The sequence below is a fragment of the Pelophylax lessonae genome (assembly GCF_965119305.1).
Source record: "Pelophylax lessonae genome assembly, chromosome: 11".
Classification (NCBI taxonomy): Eukaryota; Metazoa; Chordata; class Amphibia; order Anura; family Ranidae; genus Pelophylax; species Pelophylax lessonae.
In genome coordinates, this window is record NC_138778.1 from 213,829,981 (window position 1) to 213,857,487 (window position 27,507).

Sequence of the window (27,507 nt, forward strand, 5' to 3'; positions counted from 1 at the left end):
ACTGACACCAATGATAGGGCACTATTCCTCCCACTGATACCAATGATAGGGCACTATTTCCCCCACTGACACCAATGACGGGGCACTATTCCTCCCACTGACACCAATGATGGGGCACTATTCCTCCTACTGATACCAATGATGGGGCACTATTCCTCCCACTGATACCAATGATAGGGCACTATTCCTCCCACTGACACCAATGAGGGGGCACTATTCCTCCCACTGACACCAATGATGGGGCACTATTCCTTCCACTGACACCCAATGATGGGGCACTATTCCTCCCACTGACACCAATGATGGGGCACTATTCCTCCCACTGACACCAATGATGGGGCACTATTCCTCCTCCTACTGACCACAGACGCTTTATATCATATTTTTACTTCCACTGGCTACCAAGCTTGAGATACTGTTACTCCCACTGACACCAGGGCATTTTCTACTCCAACTGGCCACAATCCAACCACCCTAAAGTCTGAGGAACAGTAAACTGGCCGTTTGTTTAGAATGTTTGGAGACCCCTGTACTATATTAATGGAGCAGCAGTCACCGCAGTGACTCTTGTGCAAAAAAATGTCCCTGCTTGCTGTCTTCTCCAGCATGCGCAGCTTAGATTACAGCACCGGGCCAGTCACTGTGTGCCAGAATGACATCCTCCTGCGCATACATAGTGACGTCTTCCTGTGCAAATGAAGACTGCCAAAGAGATTTTTTATGAGTTTGAGATAACACTGCAGAGAGCACAGGAAATTATCAGCTCACTGTATTTCTGGCAGGATCAGGCAGTATTTTTTTGCACTTATTGAACAGATCTAACAAATGCTTCCAGTGGTATATTTTAGACTCCAAACTTTCTAACCAAAAGGCCAGTTTATTGTCCTTCAGACTTTAGGGAGGCCAGACTGTGGCCAGCAGGAGTGGAAGTTTACCTGGCATCAGTGTGAGTAAACATTGCCACATTTGATATTAGGAAGAGGAATCGTGCCCCATCATTGGTGTCAGTGGAAGGAATAGTGCCCATCATTGGTATCAGTGGGAGGAATAGTGCCCATCAGTGGTATCTGTGGAAGGAATAGTGCCCCATCATTGGTGTCAGTGGGAGGAATAGTAACCCATCATTGGTGTCAGTGGGAGGAATAGTGCCCATCATTGGTATCAGTGGGAGGAATAGTACCCCATCATTGGTATTATTAGGAGGAACAGTGCCCCATCATTGGTATTATTGGGAGGAATAGTGCCCCATTGTTTTTGTCAGTTGGCAGAGTAGTGTCTTGTATCATTGGAAGAAAAAGTGCCCCAAGGGCCAGGTAAAGGCATGCAAAGGGCCTCAGTTTGGAGACCCCTGTTTTAGACCAAAAGAGAGCAAATACGAGAAGCTAATGGTAAAGTTGGCCAAGGCTGTAAGCAACAAGCACATACTGGAAATATAACAACACTTAACTTTAAGAGAGCACATTTCCAATAAGGGCTGCTGTCCAAGACTTAGACTGGGAGGAAATATTGGCATTGATGAACACAGAATAGAAATGGGAATTCTTCAAAAATAAGCTATGGAAACACACTGCAAAGTATATTCCCATGGGCAAAACAATTGACGGTTTGCAAAATATAGTATGACCAACCCCCAAAAATTATTTAAATAAATCAATAGTAAAAAGGTCAGTTTGAACATGTAGGCCCTTTACAAAATAATCTGGAGTGGGTGACTGGGGACAAAGAGAAGGCAAATGTATTAAATACTTTCTTCAGCTCTGTATATACAAAGGAGCATGGGGGAGCTCATGACCATAATGGGGGTGGTACTGACATAAAGCCTTTGTTTCTAATTTTTAGGGACTCGATGACTGGAATGGTACCACTGGATTGGCGTAGGGCCAATGTGGTGCCTATATTTAAAAAGGGATAAAAGTCTTTGCCAAGTAACTATAGACCTGTTAGTGTAACTTCTATAGTCGGGAAGATACTGGAGAGTTTAATAAAAGACCACATAGATGAGTTCTTGCTGGGAAAAAATATTTTAAGCAACAGACAGCATGGATGCGTGAAAGACAGAAGTTGTCAGACAAATCTTATTTCTTTTTATGAGGAGGTAAGAAAACCTTGGACAGAGGGGTGGCTGTGGACGTGGTATACTTGGATTTTGCAAAAGCGTTTGACACAGTTTCCCACACACGGCTAATGTGTAAGGTAAAGTCTACTGGCTTGGAAAGATCAGTTTGTAAACGGATAGAAAATCGGCTAAAAGATAGAATTCAGAGAGTAGTGGTTAATGATTCTTACTCTAAATGGTCTAAGGTTATCAGTGGTGTACCCCAAGGTTTAGTGTTGGGATCAGGGCTAGAGTCCTGCAGGAACGCATGGAAACGGCGTTCCTGTACTTTTTCCACAGCAGGAACGCCGTTCCCTTTAGCAGCCTCATCCTGCAGGACTGACTGTCACTGGCCTTTGTATGTGAGCTGTCTGTGGCATCTGTGAGTGTGTTTGAACAGAGCCGTTCAGCCGGCACTAGAGGAAGCAGAGCCGATGCTTTCTGTATAGCACCAGCTCCTGTCACAGGCGGAGTGATACCAAATGTACTCCGCCTGTGACAGGAGCGATACAGGAAGCATCGGCTCTGCTCTCTACTGCAGCCACATGCTTACTCCAGGGCCGGCTCCTGTCACAGATTTACACTGATGCTCGGGATAGACGGTGAACCATCCAACAGCACCTGCCAGCAGTACCAGCTAGAAGTACCCGCCAGCAGTACCAGCCAGCAGTACCCACCAGCATTAACCACCAACAGTACCCGCCACCAGTACCAGCCAGCAGTACCCACCAAAAGTACCTGCCAGCAGTACCAGCCCTGGAGAATAGCAAGCACCAACCACACCCGCCTGGGGGACAGCAGCAGCCAGCGATACCTGCAGGAATCCTGAGGAAGAAGTGAAGATTGAGGCCAGTTGAGTTGCAGGGGCCGCAGTGCATCCGTGTGAAAGCAGCTTTAGGCCCCTTTCACAAGATCGGTCCAATCGGGTCCGCCTGTCTGTTTTTCAGGAGGACCCAATCAGACTCCCATTCACCCCTATAGACTGTCAAATGTAAACTGACTTGTGTCCGTTTACACCAGCCTATCGCCAATCCAATCCACTTAAAAAACAGAAGGGAAACTGTCCCCATCTGTCAGGGCGGATCGGAAGTAGAGCGGACTGTGTCCGTGTCCGCTCTGCATATGCTGAGTGGACACGGACCTGTCGTCTGCCCGCTCCACTCATTGTGGCCTGCGACCAGTTACCAAGTCGCTTAAGTGGGCACCCATGCTTTAAGGGCATGAGTCCCGGATGAAAAGGTGAGCTGTAGCAGCCTTCCCCCTCAGGGGTGCGCGATGTACAGAGTGCAGAGTTCAGGGGCCCACAACATTAAGAGTGCAGGGTTCAGGGGGGCGCTATATAAAGAGTTCAGGAGTGCGCTACGTACAGAGTGCAGGGTTCAATAGTGCGCTACGTATACAGTGCAGAGATCAGGAGTGCGCTACGTACACAGTGCAGAGATCAGAAATGCACCACGTACACAGTACAGAGATCAGGAGTGTGCTACGTACACAGTGCAGAGATCAGGAGTGTGCTACGTACACAGTGCAGAGATCAGGAGTGTGTTACGTACACAGTGCAGAGATCAGGAGTGCGCTACGTACACAGTGCAGAGATCAGGAGTGCGCTGCATACAGAGTGGTTAATGATTCTTACTCTGAATGGTCTAAGTTTATCAGTGGTGTACCCCAAGGTTCAGTGTTGGGATCAGGGCTAGAGTCCTGCAGGAACGCATTGGTGTGGGGGGGGGGGGTGACAGGAGAGGGGCAGTGTGACAGGTGGGGGCTTGGTGACAGGTGGATACCTGGCATTATTCTCAACCCCCCTAACGGGTGTACTCATACCCATGAGAAGAGTGTGCCATGCCAGTCCTCACCCTCCTGGTAACTCCTCACCTGTCCCTCTCCAGCACTGGCTCTGATCTTACTGATTAGTAATACTGTATATAGATGGCCACCTCAGTGAATCTGTCATTGTAGAGATTTGAAGGTAGAAGTACCGACCTGAAGAGAGGGAAGACCTGAACAGGCTGGAGTTGTTGGACGCTGCCATGCTGGAGAAGTCGTACGGGGGGGGGGGGGGGGTGGAGCCAAGGACTACTCTACCAATGTCAGAGCAGATCCTGCACATTGCAGTTCCCAGCCTCCTCCATTTGTCTGCACTTTCTGCTCTGCATGCTCATCCTCCCAGGTGTCACCGATCTCGCAGCCCTGTCACCCCAATATCCCGACTCTGCTGGACTGCGCATGTGCAGTGACAGCCCAGAGAGAATGCCAGGCGGAGCCTCTCCCCTCCTCTCCAGGAGATGGTAGCTTGCCGAAACTATGCACAGTCCTCTCCTCTCACCCAACAAGTTACTGGCAAATCATTAGATTGCTTTAAAAAAATCCTGGATTCTTTCCTAGGTGTAAATAATATAACTGGGTACTAATATTTATAGGTAAAGTTGATCCAGAGAATATCCGATTGCCTCTTGGGGGAATTTAATCATGCATTGCAGGGTTTTTTTGCCTTTCTCTGGATAAAATTTGTGTATGGGATTGTGTATATAGGATTGTATGATTTTTTTTTTAAGGATATATTTTTTTCCCTTTTTATTGGTTGAACTAGAATTACGTGTCTTTTTTTCAACCAGACTAACAATGTAAATGTATTGACATGGTCAATCAATAACACCACATTGATCAATCAGAATAAAAATTATACATCAAAGACCTTCAATCGATCTTTTTACAGAGCTTTTGCTCAAAATCGACCGGCGGAATTTCTTTGATAAAATATCTGGGTGTGTGCGTTGGAGAACTGATCGTATTCAGATCGATAAAATTATCAATCTTAATAGATCCTTTACATTTTAAACTGATAGATCATACTTTTTGATCATTATTGTGGACCAATACCTTGATTGTGCTGCATTGTATGATATTTAAATCAACGGTAGATCCCCTGTTTGCAATCACTCGTATTAATCCCAATTTGCATTGTGTATGGTTGGCCACCTTTAGGGTTTATGTACACTTTAAGGCTGGTATGGTGCCTAGCTAAATTCTCAGTACAAATCCCTGTATGTACATGCGGGAGGAAATTACAAGGCAATGACATTTCACTTTGGCCCGGTTAAGTGCTTTTTGTTGTGTTTAGTTACTTTGGTTACAGAAAAAGCCGGTTAACAATAGCCCACTGATCTGCAACCCTTCACTGCCAAGAGCATTTCATATCACTCTGGGAAACCTTTCCTAACAGCTGTGGAAGCTGCAGTGCCAAAGACACACATTCCCTGCACAGCCCTGTTTAACTACTTGCCTACTGGGCACTTTTACCCCCCTCATCCAGGCCGATTTTCAGCTTACAGCGCTGTCGCACTTTGACAATTGTGCGGTTATGCTACGCTGTACCCAAATTCATTTTTTTCCCACAAATATGGCTTTATTTTGGTGGTATTTAATCACCGCTTGTTTTTTTATTTTTTGCTAAACAAAAAAAAAAGTGAAAAAAAAAAATGAAAAATTTGGGAAAAAAACGTTTTTGTAGTTTGTCAGAAAATGTTATAAATAAGTAATTCTTCTCCTATACTGATGTGCGCTGATGGGGCTGCACTTTTGGACACTGATAGGCTGCACTAATGGGCACTGATGAGGAGACACTGAAGGGCACTGATGAGGAGGCACTAATATGCAGCACTGATGGGCACTGATGAGGAGGCACTAATATGCAGCACTGATGGTCACTGGTATGCAGCACTGTTAGCCAGCACTGATGGGCACTGATAGCTGGCACTGATGGCCACTGATAGGCGGCACTGATGAGCAGGCGCTGATGTGCACTACTGACTTGCATGACTGATGCAAGAAGGGGGCACTGATGAGGAGACACTGAAGGGCACTGGTGAGGTGGCAATGATGAGGAGGCACTAATATCAGCACTGATGGGCACTGATGAGGAGGCACTAATATGCAGCACTGATGGGCACTGATGAGGCGACACTGAAGGGCACTGATGAGGTGGCACTGATGAGGAGGCACTAATATCAGCACTGATGGGCACTGATGAGGAGGCACTAATATGCAGCACTGATGGTCACTGGTATGCAGCACTGTTAGCCAGCACTGATGGGCACTGATAGCTGGCACTGATGGCCACTGATAGGCGGCACTGATGAGCAGGCGCTGATGGGCACTACTGACTTGCATGACTGATGCGCACAGAATGGCCGCCTCACTGAGGGGCATAGATTGGTGTCACTGATAGGCACAGACTGGCATCACTGCTGGACTGCTGGGCACTGTTGGGGCTGCAGTGATGATCAGTGCCCTGATTATCTGTACAGGTCCCCCCTGTGAGGAGATGCCGCTGATCGTCTCTCCTCTCCTCACTCAGTGAGAGCCAATATACAGCACTTCCTTGTTTACATGTGATCAGCTGATCACATGGGTAAAGAGCCGTGTAATCGGCTCTTTACCAAGATCGGGGTCAGGCCGTGGCCAAGGGACACGGCGCGCCCCCAATCGCTGCGATGTCTGTGATGGCAGCAAGACTGGGCAACGTCATATGACGTCGGCCTAGAACAAGAAAGGGTCCGGCCCGCCGTCAGTTGTCTATACGGCGTGCGGGAGCCAGTTTAAGTAGATCCATACCATCTGATTGCCATCTGTTTTCTATTGGGGAGAATTTCCTTCAATTCCTGTCCCATAGCCACAGCAGGAAGTGAGAGTTAGTTATACTTTGAAGTGGTAGTAAACTGCAGACTGCTTTGTCACTTGTACCTACAGGTAGGCTTATAATTCAGAATGGCCCCCCTTTGCAACATGAGCAGCAAGAAAGTCATTGTGTCCAAAAATAAATAAATCAGCCACTCCTTATTAACAAGCCTCCGTGGCTCTTTTCTACTACTCTATCTATTTCCTTCATTCTTGTTTACATTGGGGGGAAGAGAAGAGGTGACTCATTTGTCCACATGGAATTATTACTGACCTCTCCAGCAGATCCCGTCTCAGCTGCTGTCCGTAGGGTAACGTAAGCAGTTCAAGGCCCGACTTCACCCCCATACTCCTCTGCTGCTCCTTGGTCATCCCCCAGATCCGAATTTGCTGTGAAAGTGGAAAACAGAATTTTACGAACAGATGTTGGTTAGGGCCATATAACATTTCTAATTGCAAAGGGCACTAATTTCACCTATTCTAGTATTGTAGTATTTTTATTGTGCGTGCTTCAGATTCCCATTTAATGACCTCTTTGTTAACTTTTTAGGTTTTTATTTACTTTTCTGTGATAAAGTGATGGCCTGTAACATTAAAAAGCTGAACTCTGGGAACCACCCAAAGTACTAAAAGGGTTAAATGCTCCAACCAGGGATGCCGGGATAAGCTGTATTACCCACCCTATCCCTTGGTTTGACAGGCAAGCACTGTGGAGGGTCCCTCAGCATCTTCACATATAGTGCAGGACCATTAAGCCTGCATTGTACATGGTGGAGGTGACAATGTACTGTAACTGCAGACTGAAGCACCTTATGCCTCGTTTCCACTGAGTGGTACGGTTCGTTTCAGTACGGTTCGGAACGGTACACCTTGCGTTTCCACTGCCAATAGTACCCTTTCATGATAGGCGTGGTGTAGCAAGAAAACTGTGATCAGCGTTTCTCTGTCAACCAATCAAGTTCTGCAGAGTGTAGCTCCACCCTGTTGGTACGGTACTAATGTGCTTGGTACCCCAACGAAAGGGTACCAATAAAGTGGTATGGTACTGTTCGGATTTAGGGTACCATTCATAATGGAAACGGCATAAATGGCGTACCGTACCAAACAGAACCGTAACAGAAAGCTCAGTGGAAACGAGCCATTAGAGAGGCTGCAGCGCTGGCCTGGTCACATGGATGGAGGGAGCCTACTGGAGGCAGGAAAAGGTTAAGTATTATAACGTACTCCTGCCCTCCTGGACTACAGTGCATTGCGAAAGTATTCGGCCCCCTTGAACTTTTCGACCTTTTGCCACATTTCAGGCTTCAAACATAAAGATATAAAACTGTAATTTTTTTTTTGAAGAATCCACAACAAGTGGGACACAATCATGAAGTGGAACGAAATTTATTGGATATTTAAAACTTTTTTACAAATAAAAAACTGGGCGTGCAAAATTATTCAGCCCCTTTACTTTCAGTGCAGCAAACTCTCTCCAGAAGTTCAGTGAGGATCTCTGAATGATCCAATGTTGACCTAAATGACTAATGATGATAAATAGAATCCACCTGTGTGTAATCAAGCCTCCGTATAAATGCACCTGCACTGTGATAGTCTCAGAGGTCCGTTTAAAGCGCAGAGAGCATCATGAAGAACAAGGAACACACCAGGCAGGTCCGAGATACTGTTGTGGAGAAGTTTAAAGCCGGATTTGGATACAAAAAGATTTCCCAAGCTTTAAAATTCCCAAGGAGCACTGTGAAAGCGATAATATTGAAATGGAAGGAGTATCAGACCACTGCAAATCTACGAAGACCTGGCCGTCCCTCTAAACTTTCAGCTCATACAAGGAGAAGACTGATCAGAGATGCAGCCAAGAGGCCCATGATCACTCTGGATGAACTGCAGAGATCTACAGCTGAGGTGGGAGACTCTGTCCATAGGACAACAATCAGTCGTATACTGCACAAATCTGGCCTTTATGGAAGAGTGGCAAGAAGAAAGCTACAAGCCACCTGGGAGACACACCAAACATGTGGAAGAAGGTGCTCTGGTCAGATGAAACGAAAATCAAACTTTTTGGCAACAATGCAAAATGTTATGTTTGGCGTAAAAGCAACACAGCTCATCGCCCTGAACACACCATCCCCACTGTCAAACATGGTGGTGGCAGCATCATGGTTTGGGCCTGCTTTTCTTCAGCAGGGACAGGGAAGATGGTTAAAATTGATGGGAAGATGGATGGAGCCAAATACAGGACCATTCTGGAAGAAAACCTGATGGAGTCTGCAAAAGACCTGAGACTGGGACGGAGATTTGTCTTCCAACAAGACAATGATCCAAAACATAAAGCAAAATCTACAATGGAATGGTTCACAAATAAACATATCCAGGTGTTAGAATGGCCAAGTCAAAGTCCAGACCTGAATCCAATTGAGAATCTGTGGAAAGAACTGAAAACTGCTCTTCACAAACACTCTCCATCCAACCTCACTGAGCTCGAGCTGTTTTGCAAGGAGGAATGGGCAAAAATTTCAGTCTCTCAATGTGCAAAACTGATAGAGACATACGCCAAGCGACTTACAGCTGTAATCACAGCAAAAGGTGGCGCTACAAAGTATTAACTTAAGGGGGCTGAATAATTTTGCACGCCCAATTTTTCAGTTTTTTATTTGTTAAAAAAGTTTGAAATATCCAATAAATTTTGTTCCACTTCATGATTGTGTCCCACTTGTTGTTGATTCTTCAAAAAAAAAAAAAAAATTACAGTTTTATATCTTTATGTTTGAAGCCTGAAATGTGGCAAAAGGTCGAAAAGTTCAAGGGGGCCGAATACTTTCGCAATGCACTGTAAATGAGCCGTTTAGTAGCATTCCCAAATTGTCTTCCAGGACAGCCCATGAGATATAGGCATCTCCTCTAACAGGAAGAGGAAACTCATCACCAAAAGCACTTTAAAAGGAAGTCCTTCTGGTGAACTGGTCAGGTTGTGTTTCCTCTTGCCATAAGAGATGCATTACCTGGAACCTGAGTGAGGGAGACCTCTGTTTCTCTGGCTATCCTTTTCTTCTACCCACACCTTTACCTATCTTGCTTCCCTGGGAGCATCTGGTAGAGTTCTTAGCTAGATTGCTCTCCAGGACAACTCCTCAGTACGGGAAGGAGGTAGTTTGGTTCCCTTTCTCCTTCTGTGCCTGGTGAAGGCCATGTCCGGAAGCGGCACACCCCCTTGACAGGGACCATCACAGGCAGCATGGGTTTTCAGTCCGGTTGTCTGGGTGAGTGCACTGTCTGCACTCTACTGCCCTTTTTGGCAGGGGCTTGCATGGTAGCTGTGTTTGGTTTGTGGCCTGTCTGTGTTCCTGTTTGACCGGATAATGCACAGGCATCAGGGGTAAAGTATTTTCTAAGTGCCTGAGGCTCTGGTTCAAAGCCCCAGGGGAAGGGCTGGCTGGTGCCTTTATTAGTGGTTCCTTCAAGCACTGGCTGTCAGGATGCTACAGGTGTGAGGAGCTAATGCTGCATGTTGTATTCTTCAATGCAGACTGCAACTCAGGCGGATACAGGTACCCCTGGCACCAGCAGGACACAGGTACACAGGGGGGTAACTACAGGGGTTGCAATTGCAACCGGGCCCCATGCTCCAGGGGACCTGTGCGGCTCCCCTGTACACCTGGATAGGAGGGGCGGGGGGGGGGGCAGCATGTAGAGAAATCACTGTCTTCCTTTTTCCTCCTGTAGCTGCAGGAGGAAAATTGAGGAGATTGGTTCCTCTGTATGCTGCCCTTGCTACTCCTATCCGGTTCACTTGTGTTCTACTGTCTCTGGGCCCCTGTGTGCTCCCCTGGTCCCCCCCCTACTATGCTGCCCCCCCCCCCCCCCACTGTGCTCCCTCCCCTCTCCTGCCGGCTGCTGCAGGGGATGTGTCACAATAGAGAACCAGGAAGGGGTTGGTAAATATGTAATTTACCAGCTCCTTCCTTTTCTGAATGGACCGAGTCATAGTCAGTGACATTGTAAGAAAAAATAAAAATAATACAATTAAAATACCAAAAAATAAAAACTACTGACACCAGTGGGTGAACTTCCAGGATCGCAAAGGTCACACTTGCGACCGGGTCCTGGCATTCCACCACTGTGGGGAGGCCCCCAAGATGGCAGGAAGGGGGCCCACTGCAGAACTTGTGAAAGGGTCCCACTGTGGGACAGTAATAAAGGGCCCCGTATTGAGAGTAAAGACCCCTAGGGTCAGTGGGAAGAGCCCCAGGCTTAAAGGGAAATGCCCCAGGCTTAAAGGGAAAGGCCTCGGCCAGGGGTCCGAGGGGCCCTTCATGGTTTCTTGCACCGGGGCCCTAAAGGTTCTAGTTACGCCTCTGCAGGTACAAAAGACTTAACAACACTATTAAGGATTAATTGCTGGTACCATAGGGGCTCGTGCCCCAAGCAGGTCTATCAGTAAAGTAGAAGGTGGTTTTGACAAGTCTTTACATACCAAGTACCTATATGGTAGGATGGTAGCAAGTGGAAGGAGTTCAGGTAGTTTGTAAGATATAATACCAGTGATAAGGGCTTACCATGCATTGTTTTCATAGTAAATTGATGAGAAGGATGACACCCAAGAGGGTCCAGAGAGGGGAACAAGAAAAGAGGGGTGTGGAGGAGAAAAAAGAAAAAATATTAAATTGAAAAGGGTAAGGACAGAGGAAGTGAAAGAGAAGGATGTGTGTGGGGGGTGAATGCCCCAGAAAAAGGCCCCATTGCAATAAAGGACCAAAGGTTAGGAAAGCCAAGACAAGACCCTGCCCAAGAAGATAGAGCAGCAGTCACCGGTCTTTATTGCAGGTATTACATGAAGCTCCTGCACAGAGGCAAAGTGCAGGAATTCTTCCCTAATTAATTAGTGCACAGATCACATAGAAATACACAAAGGGCGCTAAGATTTAAGTAAGAATACACAGGCCTATTGAATTTTAGACCATATTTGTTTTGCCTGGTTTTTAACTTCAGGCAGGACCTCTGAAAATAATACTAAAAGATTCCAGAGGATCGCAGTTTTTAGAATTATATTCACATAGAATAGGTGGAATATTACTTCATTTACTTTTTTTTTTTTTTTTTTTTTTTTTTTGGCTATAGCTCTAATTTTTCTCTATCTCTGCATTGATTGTAATCATAAATTACAGCATCTTGAACACATTCCATACCCAGTGCTACAATCTTTACTCAACAGACATTTTTGCTCCTCCACACACAATTTCAAGTAATCCCCATCATGTGGTCATGGGAGTCCGCAGAACTTTTTTCAGAGGGGGCGGGGGCATCATTTTAAGATCACCCATGCCCCGCCCCTTTTCAACAATGTCTTTAAGGGGAGGGGCTTAGTCATTATACTTAGTCTGAGTATTTATTTTTAAAGGGCAAACGGCAGCATTTATTTTTAAAGCATTTGTTAATCTTAAAAAAAAAAAAAAGATCCTGTTCCCTTAAAGCATGTTATACAGCACAGTGCTTGTGCTGTGTAATTTGGTTCCCCCCCCCCCGTATCACCTGAAATACCTGGCTGATCCTATCTGCCTATGCCCCCCTCTGTAAACTGACCACGGTATATCATGGCTGCTGAGCCCTGACACCATGGTCAGTTTACATGCCTCTGTCATCCGCAGCTCACCTGTCCTCTTTCCCCCCCCCCTCTCCCTCCCTGCCTGTCTGCTCCTGTGTCAGTGCCCCTCCTGGTGCTGTAGTTTCATTTAAAGTTTCATATCCTGTATACAGTCTGTTTAATAATCCTGTGTGCCCCTGTGTCTGTGTTTTATAAAAATAAGTAATTCTTTACAAATTTTCAGAGCGCCAATCGCCGCTCATGTGACCGGCCGCCTCTCCCCTCCTCTCCCCTCCCCTCCCCTCCCGACTGATGACAATGAGGAATCCTCGGGCCCACCCGCTGGATTCAGCTATCAGAAAGGAAGAGTAGAAGGCTGACGGGTCACGTGAGCGGCGCTCTGAAAACTGGTAAAGAACGCCTTATTTTTTTTAAAACACATACACAGAGGCACACAGGATTATTAAACAGACCAGACAGGATTGTATAAAGTGGCTTGACAACCACTTTAAAGGGGAAGTTGAGATTCCAGGGGGTGCCCCCCCCCCCCGCCCCTACATGCGGACGTCCATGCATGTGGTGTATGGACAGCTCTCGAAAAAGGACATAAATTTTACTTACTTGGCAGTTTTCACGGAGAATATGGAGGGCGCTCTCCTTGCAGTCTCTTTGACTAACTATCTCTTTCAGCTTTCGCAGAGCATTTGGCTCCAGAGGCTTGTTTTCCGGTGATAGCAGAATCGATTGAAAGGTTTTCGGACTGTAAGATGTTATGATCTGAATCTGCGGCCTAATGAAGCCATCCTCCTCTTCAGCATTCTCCAATACTACATGGTCCATCTTGGAAAGTCTTGGTTTATGGTGTGGTTGGCTGAGATGTTCAGTTCTAGATTGTTCCACTTTAGGCCTTTCCTCCTGGGAATTTACCTGTTTGTGTTTATCACTTTCAGAAAATACTGTCCTAGATTTATCCACATCTTTATGGACCGGTTTTGTTTTGGCAACTTCGGAGTAGACTGGTTTAGAGTTTCTTAGGTTGTCTAGTTCAAAATGACCCTTTGATGACTTGATCACATCTGGGGACTTGTCTGAGTCCAGGAAACCAAAAGTGGTCTCTGTGGCTCTAGCACGGTTCTTCCACCGTTCTTCAACTTTTATTGTGTCCACAAGTCTCCGAGGAGCCTCTGGGACACGAGGGACCAACTCCCAATAGGTGTCCATCCCATCAGGAGGGTCTGGAAGCAGCAATGAAGGAGCCCGTAGGGGCTTGGGTGGAGCCTTGGAGTGTAGCTGGCTGTCTGAACCCCTCAAGGCATTGTTACCATCGCAGTCCAGAGGCTGGACTGGTTGAAGTTTGGCTCTGAGGACTGGGTCGCTGCCCGTTCGGAAAATAGGCGATAGTGGGGTGGTGGATGTGTCCTCCGGAGACACCGATGTTTCTGCTGTAACAGCTGGAAGAAGATGATGTAAACATTATTGGGCAGTGTTAGGTGAAGAGTTGTAGCAGCACAGGGTGCAATGGCTCGTTTCCACTGAGCTTTCTGGTACCGTTCGGTACGGTTCGTTTCGGTATGGTACGCTATTTATGCCGTTTCCATTATGAATGGTACCCTAATTCCGAAACGTACCGTACCACTTTTTGGTACCCCTTCGTTGGGGTACCAAGCACATAAGTACCGTACCAACAGGGTGGAGCTACACTCTGCAGAACTTTGATTGGTTGACAGAGAATCGTCTATCACAGCTTTCTTGCTACACCACGCCTATCATGAAAGGGTACTATTGGCAGTGGAAACGCAATGTGTACCGTTCCGAACTGTACCATGCTGAACCGAACCGTACCGTACCACTCAGTGGAAACGAGGCATTAGACTGATACTAGACAATTAAATAAAGTCAGTGGTGGAAGGGACAAAACATCTTGGAGGAAAGTCTATATATTTATTTAGTTTTAGACTCCAAAAATCTAGAGGTTTAGCTCAGTGACAACTTTTCAGAGCATCCAAAATCCTGTGCTATTCTACTGTACTGTAGAAGACTGGATATTTGCAAAGCCACCCCAATGTTTTCTTATACAGTTCTTCACAAGACTTTTTAAAAATTCCAAAGAGAGTTATGAACCCTTCTTGGGACAACTACACATTTGACCATCCTTCTGGGCCTGCGATGTTCCACCCCCTTGAGAGAGTTGGCGGCACCACCAGGGATTGCCAGATTATCAGAAAGCAACAATTGCCATCCTTGCATGTGGCAAGCTATATTCAAGTCATACTAGTAGGGAGGTTATGAGGAAGAGAAGCAATCATATTGTTTACACCCCAACAAAAGAGCATTTTAGCTGACAGGAGACATCAGAGTATTGAAATCCATCGGACATATATAGGAAAAAGGAAAAAATGTAAGGTCCGCATTGGCAAAGCTGAAAATTATATTTAGAATAATCTACATTTATTCATGAAAACTCAGTCAAAAAGAGGAGTGATGCTATAATTGCTAAAATTTAGGACTTCCGGTAGTTTTCATTATCCACGTTTTTTACTTACTTGAGAGCAGGTTGCTGTCAGATTGAGCACTCTGTAACGGTATTTCCTTCAAGATATCCAGATTGCCAGGGTGGCTTCCAAACCTGTCTTTGGTCCTGGTGGATATAATCACAAAAAAAAAAAATAGATTTAATTAAGAATAATTTTTCAGCTGGTCAGCAAGATGCATTGTGGAAGACAAATGCATTGTGGGTTAGAGGTGTTGCTAAAGAAGTGCACCAGTGGTAAGGCATTGGCAGTTCTTGACATGTTGTGAATGTGATCTATTGCAAAGGGTGAATTATGATGAAGGCAACATGATAGGGGTGTATTATAGTTAAAGAACTTTGACCCTTTATGCCACCAAGATTTCATGGGACATGGACAGTATTTTGGACCCAAAAATAGACAGGTTGTGGGGACAACCCCTGTTTTTAACGCATACTGTTAGACGGGTCAATTCGGTTAGTCGCTGGCTGGTTGGTAAGTTGTGACTGGAAATCTCTTCGTTTTTTTGATCTGCGTCCGCCCTTCCAGTGCTCCTTACCACTAAGACCAGTTATAGGTGGAGGCGGTGACCACTTTGTGCATTATTGACATCTATATTGAGCCAGGCAACGCACTGACACCTTTGCCGCCATTGTGCGATGTGCTGGGTGTTCAGTGTGACCCGGTGCCTTTAAGGAGGGGTGGGCTCCCTCTAGTCACCGGTCCTCCATCTATCCCATTAAATGCATGTGCTCTCATTGTAGAGACTCTTTAAATTGTAGAGTTAGGGACTGCAGATCACAGGGTGCCTTGTCGGGGCCTGCAGCTTACGCATGTATTTGCAAATGTGTGCAACCAAACCCCTGTTTTTAACGCATACTGTTAGACAGGTCAATTCGGTTGGTCACTGGCTAATTGGTAAGTTGTGACTGGAAATCTCTTATTTTTTTAGGTTGTGGGGACATGGCTTGGTTAAAATATGCCAAAGGTTTGGATGATCAGTTAGGGATTGGTATTGCCTGGTGTATGAAAAGTGTGCAGAAGGTGAGATTTTTTGTAATAGATGTCTTTAGTAGGATAAAAAAAAGAGTACATTATGGGTGAAGAACATTACAAGAGGTTCATTTAGGGACATCAAAACCCATTGCAATCTTGAGAATCATCTTCCAAATTAAATGTCCTGATGAATTTGTAGCGGAGAAAGTTGCTATCTGCCACATGAAGTATGCTTTCCCCTTTGCCTTGTAAAGTCAAGACTTAGGGGGAGGGTGATAAGATGCACAATGCCCGCCCATGAAGAGTCTGACACTTAAAGTAGGGAGGTATGCAAGAGGTGCATTGTGGTACAAGGACATTTTCAGTGTTGTATTGTAGGGTGAGGACTGGTGCATTGAGTAAGAAACTTTGCTAATGAAGAATATGGTGTGGGGGGCATACTGGATAACGAATATTAAAGTGGGTGCATTTTTGAGTTGCTATATTAAGTTAGATTCATGGTTTTGTATCTAAGCAAGCTGTTATGTGCCACATGAAGCCATTTTTCTATTTTGGCTTGTGAAAGCAAAGCCTTTCTTGCACCAGAATTATGGGGACAGTCCTATTGACAGGGTGCATTATGTCCGCCCACAAGGATTCCGACACCAAATGTACGATGCGAGGCATTGCGTTAGAGAAGTTTTTTGACAGTTGTATTGTAGTGTGAGGACTGGTGAATTGAGTATGAACCTTTCCTAATGGGAGGACCTGGTAAGAACCAATGAACATTGCAGTGGGTATGGAAGAGTCGCATTTCGAACGTTATTAATTAAAGTGAATTTTGATGGGTTTGTACCTTAGCAAGCTGTTATCTGTTACATGAAGACTCCGTCTGTTTTCCTTGTTTGCCTTCTGGGATTCATGCTTCTCCCCCACCCCACTCAGAGGCACTGTCCTGTTGACAGGGTTCTCTATGACTGCTCCTGAGGATTCAGACACCGTCCGCCTATCTCCAACGTAGGACCGAACAAGAGCAGGAATGTTGTCAAACCGGTCCTGTTCCAGCTGGTAGAGAGTGCGCGTGATCCCTTGTCGGGGACGCAAGTTGACAGCAATGATCTTAAAGTGCAGAACCTGCTTGGAGCTTACACAGCTTAAGACGTAGTCTCCAGGAGAGGAGAGTGAGTCACGAATGAGAAAATCGCCATCTTTTTGTAAGAGCTTCTCTGCCTCCTGTGAAAGTATAAAACATCAAGACATGAGATGCATACAAAGATGTGTAATTCAGATGATGTATCTTAGGTTAAAGCGTCCTTTCTCAACTCTTTTACCCCAAAGGAACCCTTGAAATAATTTTCAGGTTTTAGGGAACCCCCTTAGACTTGTCAATTGAAGGTCATTGGGAAAATGCCTCTTATAACGGTGGTGGTCCATGAGAAAAATGCCCCTCCTTTCAAGGGTGGTCAGAATGCCAGCCTTAGAGTATTTCTGCTGGTTGAATTAGGGTAAAAAAACCTTCTGGGTGAAGCTCCTCCTCCCCATCTCTCCCAGCCTCCTGCTTAAACTTACCTGTGCCCCATCTCGATCCAGTGGTGTGCATGAGAGCAACAGCTTTCCAGGCTCTATCTCTCCTCCTTAGCTCACACAGCAGCAAGAGAAATGACTCCTGTTGCTGTCAATCACAGCCAGAGAGCCAATGACGAGAGAGTGGGGGTGGGCAGAGTCACGCTCAATGTGTAAATGGATACCCAGAGGCTTGCTATTGGGTGCACTCAGCAAGGGGGGGGGGAAGGAAAGGATCGGGGCACAGAGCAGGCAAGTATAACATGTTTGTTATTTAAATATATATATATATATATATGTTTCCTTTCAAGACACTTTAGGTGTTTTTGTGACTTTAAGCCCCCGTTCACATTAGGTCGCTCCGACTTAGGGGGCGACCTGTGAAGTCACGTGCAGCACGACTTCGGCGCGACTTGCACGGACTTCACATAATGGAAGTCAATGCAAGTCGCCTCCAGGTCGCCCCGAAGTAGTACAGGACCCTTTTTCTAAGTCGGAGCGACTTGTGTCGCTCCTATTAGAAAGGCTCCTGTACTACACAATGGGAGCGTGAGGACCGCGACCAAGTCGTACCAGTGTGAATGCGGTCTAACTTATAAAAGGGTGTGGCACCTTCTATACCATCCACAAATTTGGATTTTCCTCTACACAGGTAGAGCTTTTTTCAAACAGGATTCCATGGAACCCTAGGTTCCCTGCAGAGATTGATAGGGGTTCCTTGAGAAATGAGCAATTTCTGCCCCTAAGATATGTCATCTCTGACACCAAAGGTTTAGTTATCTGTAAAGAGGGAAATTCTTCTCAATGACTACTAATATAGGAAGCCTTCTTCCCAGTGACCACCACAATAATAAACTGTGAGCTGTAGATATAGTGACTATTGCCAGGGGTTCTATGAGATCAGAATGTTCTTTTTAAGGGTTCCTCCATAATAAAAAGGTTAAGAAAGTTGTTTGCTAGAACTATTCTGTACTCCTACTTCTGAACCTCGCTGCTGCCTTTGATACAGTGGACCACCCCCTACTCAAACAACTCCACTCCTTTGGTCTCCGTGACTTTACTCTTCACTGGTTCTCATCCTACCTATCCCACCACACCTTCAGTGTCACTTACAACTCTATTTCCTCCTCTCCTCTTCCTTTCTCCTTCAGGGTCCCCCAAGGTTCTATTCATGGACCTCTTCTATTCTCAATCTCCACCTTCTCCCTGGGTCAGTTGATTGTCTCCCATTGCTTTCAATACCACTTCTATGCCGATGACACCCAAATCTATCCCTCTACCCCTCACCTCATTCCATTAGTCTCCTCAGGCATCACTAGATTACTGACCAACATATCAGTCTGGATGTCACGCCACTTCCTCAAACTCAATCCAAAACCGAGCTCATAATATTTCCTCCCCTTGTGCCTCTTCCCCTGATCTCTTTGTCAAAATCAATGGCTCCACTATCAACCAGTGGTGGCTGGTGCTCCATGGGCTGGGGGGGGCAGCAGACGGACTGTCCATACCCCCTCCCCCCCCAACCGCACCAGGCCGCACACCATACCCCCCCCTCCTAGGGCCACAGCAGGACGCAGGCCCCCCCTCCGGCTCACTCACCCGGCGGCGGCTTCGGCTTCTTCCCCCTCTTCTGAGTCTCCTCCCTCCTCCTCCATGCCCGATGGCATGGCTTCTCCTTTCGGCCAATCAGGAAACTGGTCTCAGGACCCGCTTCCTGATTGGGCAGGAGGAGGATCCGTGTGACAATAGCGAATGAATACACAACTAGGTGGGCTTGGGGCACAGTGCTCTGCGCCCCGAGCCCACCCTTTTTTTTAGCCTATTAGAGCCTCTGCCTCTAATCACATGGTTAACAAAAAAAAAGCCCCATTGAACTCCATGTGTCTGGCGCCCCGCATGTAGATTAGGGGGCCGGACGCATGGATAGGGGTCAATCCATGGGCACCAGCAGTCACTGCCATCAACCCCCCCTTCCATGTCAAGGTCCTAGGTGCAATCCTGAACTACGAGCTCTCCTTTTGCCCCCACATCCAATCACTGTCCATAGCTTGCTGCCACAACCTCTGCAGCATCTCCCAAGATACGCCCCTTCCTAACCGATGACACCACAAAGCTCCTAATTCTTTCCCTGGTCATCTCTCACCTCAACTACTGCAACTCTCTCATTGGAGTAACTTTACATTATTCCGTTGATCCCTGCTGAGCAGGCGGTTGACAGGTCCGTCTCTGCTCACTCTCTTCTATGGGGAGATAGGTTGTGGACAGCATGTCCATTTTTCATCCGATCAGACCCGCTGGACAGATGGCGAACATATCGCCATCTGTCTGTTTTAAGCGGATCTTGTCAGATTGGATGACAGACGGGTGTCAGCAGACACATCTCCACTGACAACCGCCTCTCCATAAAGTAGAATGGGTGGCCCGATCTGGTCCACCTGAAAAACGAACAGGCGAACTTGATCGGTCAGATCGTGTGAATGGGGCCTTAGGTGTATTTTCCTCTCAGGTATTTTTATGTGTGTACCCAGCGCTGTCTAACCATAAAGTGATGAGGTGACAAGGGATCTAGAGAACAGGAGGTCTTGTGAAGAACGAAGAGAACGATTTGGTTAGTATTTTGAGACTAGGTTAGTGGTGTAGCTGGGGGTCGAGCTTTGGATGGCTTTCTAAGTTATTGTTAGTATCCTGAATCTTTATGTGTACCCAGCGCTGTCTAACCATAAAGTGCTTAATATGTATCTCTAGTGGGGGCAGAAGTGGTGCGCGCTCGCCTCCCAGCACCACGCGCGCGACTGACGTAGGGCTACCTCGGCTTGTGCAGGAGAGGCCGCCTGCCGCAGTATATCTGCATTAAGCAGGTGGATACTTCTGGTTATGCCATGTCCGCTCTCTGGAATGCAAACCGTGACTTTTGAATTTCAGAACAACGTCATTACATGCTCACATGCAAAAGGAGAGTTTTGTAAGAGCGCAATTGGCTTTTATATGTTTTTTTAATAATAAAAACGGAATTACACTATGGATTTTTCCTGATTTTATCTCCCTACTCTCATATGAGGTTCTTGGACCTACCTGCCGGAGTCACAAAAGAAAGAAAAAACATTTTTTGCCACTGGAGGATTCCTTTTGAAACACCGGCATTTGACCCATCACTAGTGGGTGAGTAAGGGCACATAAAGAGGGGAGCACAACGGCACTTGTTGGAACATACCGGCACTGGAAGAATAAGATAACCAGCACTTTAAAGGACTTATTGTTCATGCACATTTTTTGCACTGATTGCACTTTTTTTTTAAAAAGTATTATGTATTGTGATTTAACCACTTGCCGACTGTGCACTGTATATTTACGTCGGCAAAGGGGCTCTCCCAAGCAGAATCACATTAATAAACGTCATCTGCCTGGGAGGAGCTAGAGGGCGAGCGCTCGCCGCGGCCGTCGCGCTCCCGCCCCCGATCGCCAGCGGGGAAGCCAGTGCGGGTCTCAGGTGGCAATCGGAGCCGCCTGACTGTGCCACAGCCGTCCGTCCTTCTCCCTCGGATGATCACAGAGGCTATGTGATCCTTCTATATAGGATCACATGTCTCTGTGATCATCTCAGGAGCCCAACCCCCCCCCCCCCACAGTTAGAATCACTCCCCTAGGCTTACATTTAACCCTTTGATCACCTATACTGTAAACCCCTTCCCTGCCAGTGTCATTATTACAGTAACAGTGCATATTTTTAGCACTGATTACTGTAGTAATGTCACTGGTCCCCCAAAAATGTCAGTCAGGGGTCTGATCTGTCCACCGCAAAAAAAATCTTTCCCATAGATAGTAGATGCAATAACTTTTGCGCAAACCAATCAAAATACGCTATTGGGATTTTTTTTTTAACAAAAATATGTAGCAGAAAACAAATTGGCCTAAAATGTTAAAAAATTTAGATTTTTACATTTTTTTGGGAATTTCATATAAAAAATGTGAAAAATATTGTTATTTTTTCAAAATTGTCGCTCTTTTTCTGTTTATAGCGCAAAAAATAAAAATCGCACAGGTGATCAAATACCACCAAAAGAAAGCTCTGTTTGTGGGAAAAAAAGGACGTCAATTTTGTTTAGGTACAGCGTCGCACGACCGCGCAATTGTCCAATGTAAGTAACGTAACGCAGTGCCGAATCACAAAATAGGGCCTGGTCATTAAGGGGGGAAAATCCTCTGGTCTGAAAGTGGTTAAATATTATGTTTGTGCACAAATAATGAATAGAGATGCATATTAAAGAGGTTGTAAACTCCTTAGAATTTTTTTTTTTTTTTTACAACCTGTAAGAGAAAGACATAATGAGCTAGTATGCATCGCATACTAGCTCATTATGAAATACTTACCTAAGAACGAGCCCCCGCCGTGCCATCCGCTTACCTTTATGACGGGCGACATGTTCAGTCGCCCGTCTTCCGGGATCGCGGCATCCGGCCATCTGATTGGCCGGAGCCACGGTGACGTCACTCCCGCGCACGCGCGCGGGAGCCGACAGTAACGGCACGGGTCTCTGAAGAAATGGCACCAGCGGCCGTTCCTTCAAAGCGCATGCGCCAGTGACGTCACTGGCTGCATGTAAGGTAAATATCTCCTAAACGGTACATGTTTAGGAGATATTTACAGTACCTATAGGTAAGCCTTATCATAGGCTTACCTATAGGTACAAGTGTCAGAGGAGGGTTTACTTCCTCTTTAAGCACTTTATGGTAAGGCGGCGCTGGGTACACACATAAAAAAATTCAATATACTAACAATAACTTAGAAAGTCATCCAAAACTCGGCCCCCAGCTACACCACTAACCTAGTCTCAAAATACCAACCAAATCCTTCCCTTCGTTCCTCACAAGTCCTCCTGTTCTCTCGATCCCTTGTCACCTCATCCCACACTCGCCTCGAACCTGTATAATGATAATAACCCAATGTAAGCCCCCACAGAGGAGACATCCTATGCAACTACCATCAGGGAGATTCCTTAGACCAGGGCTTCTCAATCAGGGTTCTTCTAGACTTAAATAAGTTTCTACCAGCACCATTGACCATTTTAGCTATCTGTAAAGAAATAGTTCTTCCCACTGACCATCACACTAATGTATAATGAGTTGTAGATATACACTCACCGGCCACTTTGTTAGGTACACCTGTTCAATTGCTTGGTAACACAAAATAGCTAATCAGCCAATCACATGGCGGCAACTCAAAGCATTTAGGCATCTAGACATGGTAAAGACAACTTGCTAAAGTTCAAACAGAGCATTGGGACGGGGCAGAAAGGGGATTGTGATTTAAGTGACTTTGAACGTGGTATGGTTGTTGGTGCCAGACAACCTTCTCTAGGGTTTACAAAGAATGGTCTGAAAAAGAGGTAAATATCCAGCGAGCGGCAGTTGGGTGGAGGAAAATGCCTTGTTGATGTCAGAGGAGAATGGGCAGACTGGTACCAGATGATAGGAAGGTAACAGTAACTCAAATAACCCCTTGTTACAACCAAGGTATGCAGAATACCATCCCTGAATGCACAACACATCAAACCTTGAAGCAGATGGGTACAGCAGCAGAAGACCACACCGGGTGCCACTCCTGTCAGCAAAGAACAGGAAACTGAGGCTACAACTGGCACAGAATCACCAAAATTGGACAATAGAAGATTGGAAAAACGTTGCCTGGTCTGAGGAGTCTGGATTTCAGCTGTGACATTCAGATGGTAGGGTCAGAATTTGGTGCATGGATCCATCCTGCATTGTATCACCGGTTCAGGCTGGTGGTGGTGGTGTAATGGTGTGGGGGGGGATGGTTCAGGCTGGTGGTGGTGGTGTAATGGTGTGGGGGATATTTTCTTGGCACACTTTGGACCCCTTAGTACCAATTGAGCATTGTTTAAACCCCACAGCCTACCTGAGTATTGTTGCTGACCATGTCCCTCCCTTTATGACTACAGTGTCCCCATCTTCTGATGGCTCCTTCCAGCAGGATAATGCACCATGTCACAAAGCTCCAATCATCTCACCACTGGTTTCTTCACCATGACAATGAGGTCACTGCAATGGCCTCCACACTCACCACATCTCATCCAATAGAGCACCTTTGGGATGTGGTGGCATCATGGATGTGCAACCAACAAATCTGCAGCAACTGCGTGACGCCATCATGTCACCATGGAGCAAAATCTCTGAGGAATGTTTCCAACACCTTGTTGGATCTATGCCACCAAGAATGAAGGCAGTTCTGAAGGCAAAGGGGGTCCAACCCACTACTAGCAAGGTGTACCTAATAAAGTGACCAGAGTGTAGTAATTATTAGCAGGGGGTTCCCTGAGATTGGAAAGTTATTTCAAGGGTTCCTCTGTGTTGGAAAGGTTGAGAAAGGCCGCCTTAGGGGGCAGTTCTGAGCTGTACTTACCTGGCGGGAGAGTGGCCCATGGTACCAGGCATGACTTCTCAAATCCTCACTGCTTAGCTTCAGTTCTTCCTCCAGCTCCTTCTTTAGGATTTCTGTCAGAGACGGCATATCTGTGCCTGAAAAATTACAACGTTTAGGTTAAAGGGGGACCCCAGTCACAAAAAAAAAAAACTCAGCCTTGTTTACAAGCAGTTACAACGCCCACATTCTATGTAGAATACCTTTCCATTTTTATGGCTTATGAAGGCTTTTCCCTGACTAGTGTGACTCCCATTCTCAATGATGTCCTCTGGGGAGTCTCAACTCCACCCAGGGGCGTAACTACAGGGGTTGCAGGGGTTGCAATTGCAACCGGGCCCCATGCTCCAGGGGGGCCTGTGCGGCTCCTCTGTACACCTGGATAGAAGGGGGGGGGGTGGGGGCAGCATGTAGAGAAATCACTGTCCTCCTTTTTCCTCCTGTAACTGCAGGAGGAAAATGAAGGAGATTGGGATGTGAACTGGTGTTCGATGCAGTGGGAACCGGCACTGAATGGTAGGGTTTCCCACATTGCGCCAGTGTGAACTGGGACTAAATATTCCCTGTCACAGGATAACTGGTAATCGACTTTCCTTTCCTCACACAGCGACAGCTCAAAGGAAAGGAAATGCCCATAACTGGCTGTTGTGCAGCCCAACTGATGATCTGTGATTGGCCACAGCTGATCACATGGTAAAGGGCCTCTGTGATTCTTTCAATGCACGAAATGGGGGAAGTGATTGTTTCTGGCAGGGGCGTAACTACAGGGGTTGCAAAAGCAACCGGGCCCCATGCTCCAGGGGGTCTGTGCGGCTCCCCTGTACACCTGGATAGGAGGGGCAGCGGGGGTAGCATGTAGAGAAATCACTGTCCTCATTTTTCCTCCTGTAGCTGCAGGAGGAAAATGGAGGAGATTGGTTCCTCTGTATGCTGCCCCCGCCACTCCTCCTATGAAGTTCACTTGTGTTCTGGTGTCTCTGGGCCCCTGTGTGCTCCCCTGGTCCCCCCCCCCCCACCACTGTGCTCCCTTCCCTCTCCTGCCGGCTGCTGCAGGGGATGTGTCACAATAGAGAACCAGGAAGGGGTCGGTAAATATGTAATTTACCAGCTCCTTCCTTTTCTGAATGGACAGAGTCATAGTCAGTGACATTGTAAAAAAATAAAATAAAATGATAAAAAATAATACAATTAAAATACCAAAAAATAAAAACTACTGACACCAGTGGGGAACTTCCAGGGTCACAAAGGTCACACATGCAACCGGGCCCTGGCATTCCACCACCGTGGGGAGGCCCCAAGATGGCAGGAAGAGGGGGCGCACTGCAGAACTTGTGAAAGGGTCCCGCTGCGGGACCGTAATAAAGGGCCCGCAATGAGAGTAAAGGGCCCCAGGATCAGTGGGAAGAGCCCCAGGCTTGAAGGGAAGGGCCCCGGCTAGGGGGGCCCTTCATGGTTTCTTGCACCGAGGCACTGAAGGTTCTAGTTACGCGGCGCCTCTGATGCTTTTCCCTGACAAGTGTGACTCCCATTCTCAATGATTTCCTCTGGGGAGTCTCAACTCCCCCTGAATCACGATGACCTGTCTCTAAACAGCAAGCCGCTTCCTCCAATGTGTATGAATTGCGAAATGATCACTCCCACTTCCCTTTAACTCCACCAATCAGAACAGTCCTCTTAAGTCTACTTATTATAAGATAACATAATATAAAAATGCATTTAATTTCCATTGCTTGGGAAATCTATAGATAATTACTAATAACACCGGGCTCTTCCCCTGTAACATTTCACCCATTTCATTCTACTTTCCCGAGCCACTCTGAAAAGCCACTTTTCCAGATCACTGGGCTGTAAACTGATGCACTGTGAATGGTTCCATATAGCCTGACAAGGACTATAATAATAATAATACGAAAAAATAAGAAGGGTCCAAAATGTTTATCCACAGTGCGCATCTTCTGATTGTTGGAAGCCAAAAATAGAGAATTGCGCTTTGATTGCTATGAGCTGCTGCGCTCTGCAAAGCGTTATTACCTTTTCCAATGCCTTATTAAGTAAGCGTGACTGTCTATATGACTTGTGGATGTGTATATAATATATACTTATATTCCCGTCCCGGCAGTGTATGTGGAATGAAGCTGGATGCAGTGAGAACTTCCAGCGCTGTCAGAACATTCACTGCAGTCCTGGGAGGAGACACTGAGAGCCGACCCAACCATCAATCTTTCTACAAAGGCCCACCAGCTGGAGGACTCTGCTCCTTCCTCTATCTAACTCTCCTCTCCTGAAATACACTGCTGGAGGACTCTGCTCCTTCCTCTAACTCTCCTCTCCTGAAATACTCTGTACTGCTGGATGACTCTGCTCCTTTCTCTAACTCTCCTCTCCTGAAATACTCTGCACTGCTGGAGGACACTGCTGGAGGACTCTGCTTGTTCATCTGTCTAACTCTCCTCTCCTGAAATACTCTGCACTGCTGGAGGACTCTGCTCCTTCCTCTATCTATCTATAATTCTCTCCTGAAATACTCTGCACTGCTGGGGGACTCTGCTCCTTCCTCTATCTAACTCTCCTCTCCTGAAATACTCTGCACTGCTGGAGGACTATACTCCTTCCTCTAACTCTCCTCTCCTGAAATACTCTGTACTGCTGGAGGACTCTGCTCCTTCCTCTATCTAACTCTCCTCTCCTGAAATACTCTGTACTGCTGATGGACTCTGCTCGTTCGTCTGTCTAACTCTTCTCTCCTGAAATACTCTGCACTGCTGGAGGACTCTGCTCCTTCTATATAACTCTCCTCTCCTGAAATACTCTGTACTGCTGATGGACTCTGCTTGTTCGTCTGTCTAACTCTCCTCTCCTGAAATACTCTGCACTGCTGGAGGACTCTGCTCCTTCCTCTATAACTCTCCTCTCCTGAAATACTCTGCACTGCTGGAGGACTCTGCTCCTTCCTCTATCTAACTCTCCTCTCCTGAAATACTCTGCACTGCTGGAGGACTCTGCTCCTTCCTCTATCTAACTCTCCTCTCCTGAAATACTCTGCACTGCTGGAAGACACTGCTTCTTCCTCTGTCTAACTCTCCTCTCCTGAAATACTCTGCACTGCTGGGGGACTCTGCTCCTTCCACCAACTCTCCTCTCCTGAAATACTCTGCACTGCTGGAGGACTCTGCTCCTTCCTCTATAACTCTCCTCTCCTGAAATACTCCGTACTGCTGGAGGTCCCTGCTCCTTCCTCCAACTCTCCTCTCCTGAAATACTCTGCTCTGCTGGAGGACTCTGCTCCTTCCTCTATAACTCTCCTCTCCTGAAATACTCTGCACTGCTGAAGGACTTTGCTTAGATCTTTATTGTCACAGAGAATATAGACATTCAATGTCCAGGTTTCCAGCACAGACAACACACCCAGAAATCAGAAAGTAACAGCTCATTCTAACGGAGCGCTCCACCCAGTTCTCTTACCTGTTAAAGGTCCAGCCCCGGGGATCCCTGTATATAATCAGTCCCAGTGTAGAACCATTGCCAGCAGTCCTGATGTCCCCTCTGGTGACATTAGCATGTCCGGTAAGCCATGGCTCCTTAGTACCTGTTGCAGACCAGGTAGTAGGTGCAGCCGTGGCGACTATTGGTTCAATCGCATTCCATTGTTAAGCTCTTAATCATTAAACCGTCA

General features: G+C 46.5%; 1 protein-coding gene across 1 annotated transcript in view; it reads right to left on the reverse strand.

Moving 5' to 3' along the window:
• Window positions 1–27,507, reverse strand: part of LOC309566486 (breast cancer anti-estrogen resistance protein 3 homolog) — a 59,802-nt gene that overhangs the window by 11,957 nt on the left and 20,338 nt on the right. The window contains exons 2-7 of the mRNA XM_082271650.1: window positions 27,297–27,456; window positions 23,817–23,932; window positions 16,692–17,068; window positions 14,894–14,988; window positions 12,972–13,801; window positions 7,047–7,162 (exon numbers count right to left, since the gene is read on the reverse strand). Of these exons, the coding sequence (XP_082127776.1) occupies window positions 7,047–7,162; window positions 12,972–13,801; window positions 14,894–14,988; window positions 16,692–17,068; window positions 23,817–23,924 (1,526 nt within the window). The 5' untranslated portion in view covers window positions 23,925–23,932; window positions 27,297–27,456. The remainder of the gene's footprint in view (window positions 1–7,046; window positions 7,163–12,971; window positions 13,802–14,893; window positions 14,989–16,691; window positions 17,069–23,816; window positions 23,933–27,296; window positions 27,457–27,507) is intronic.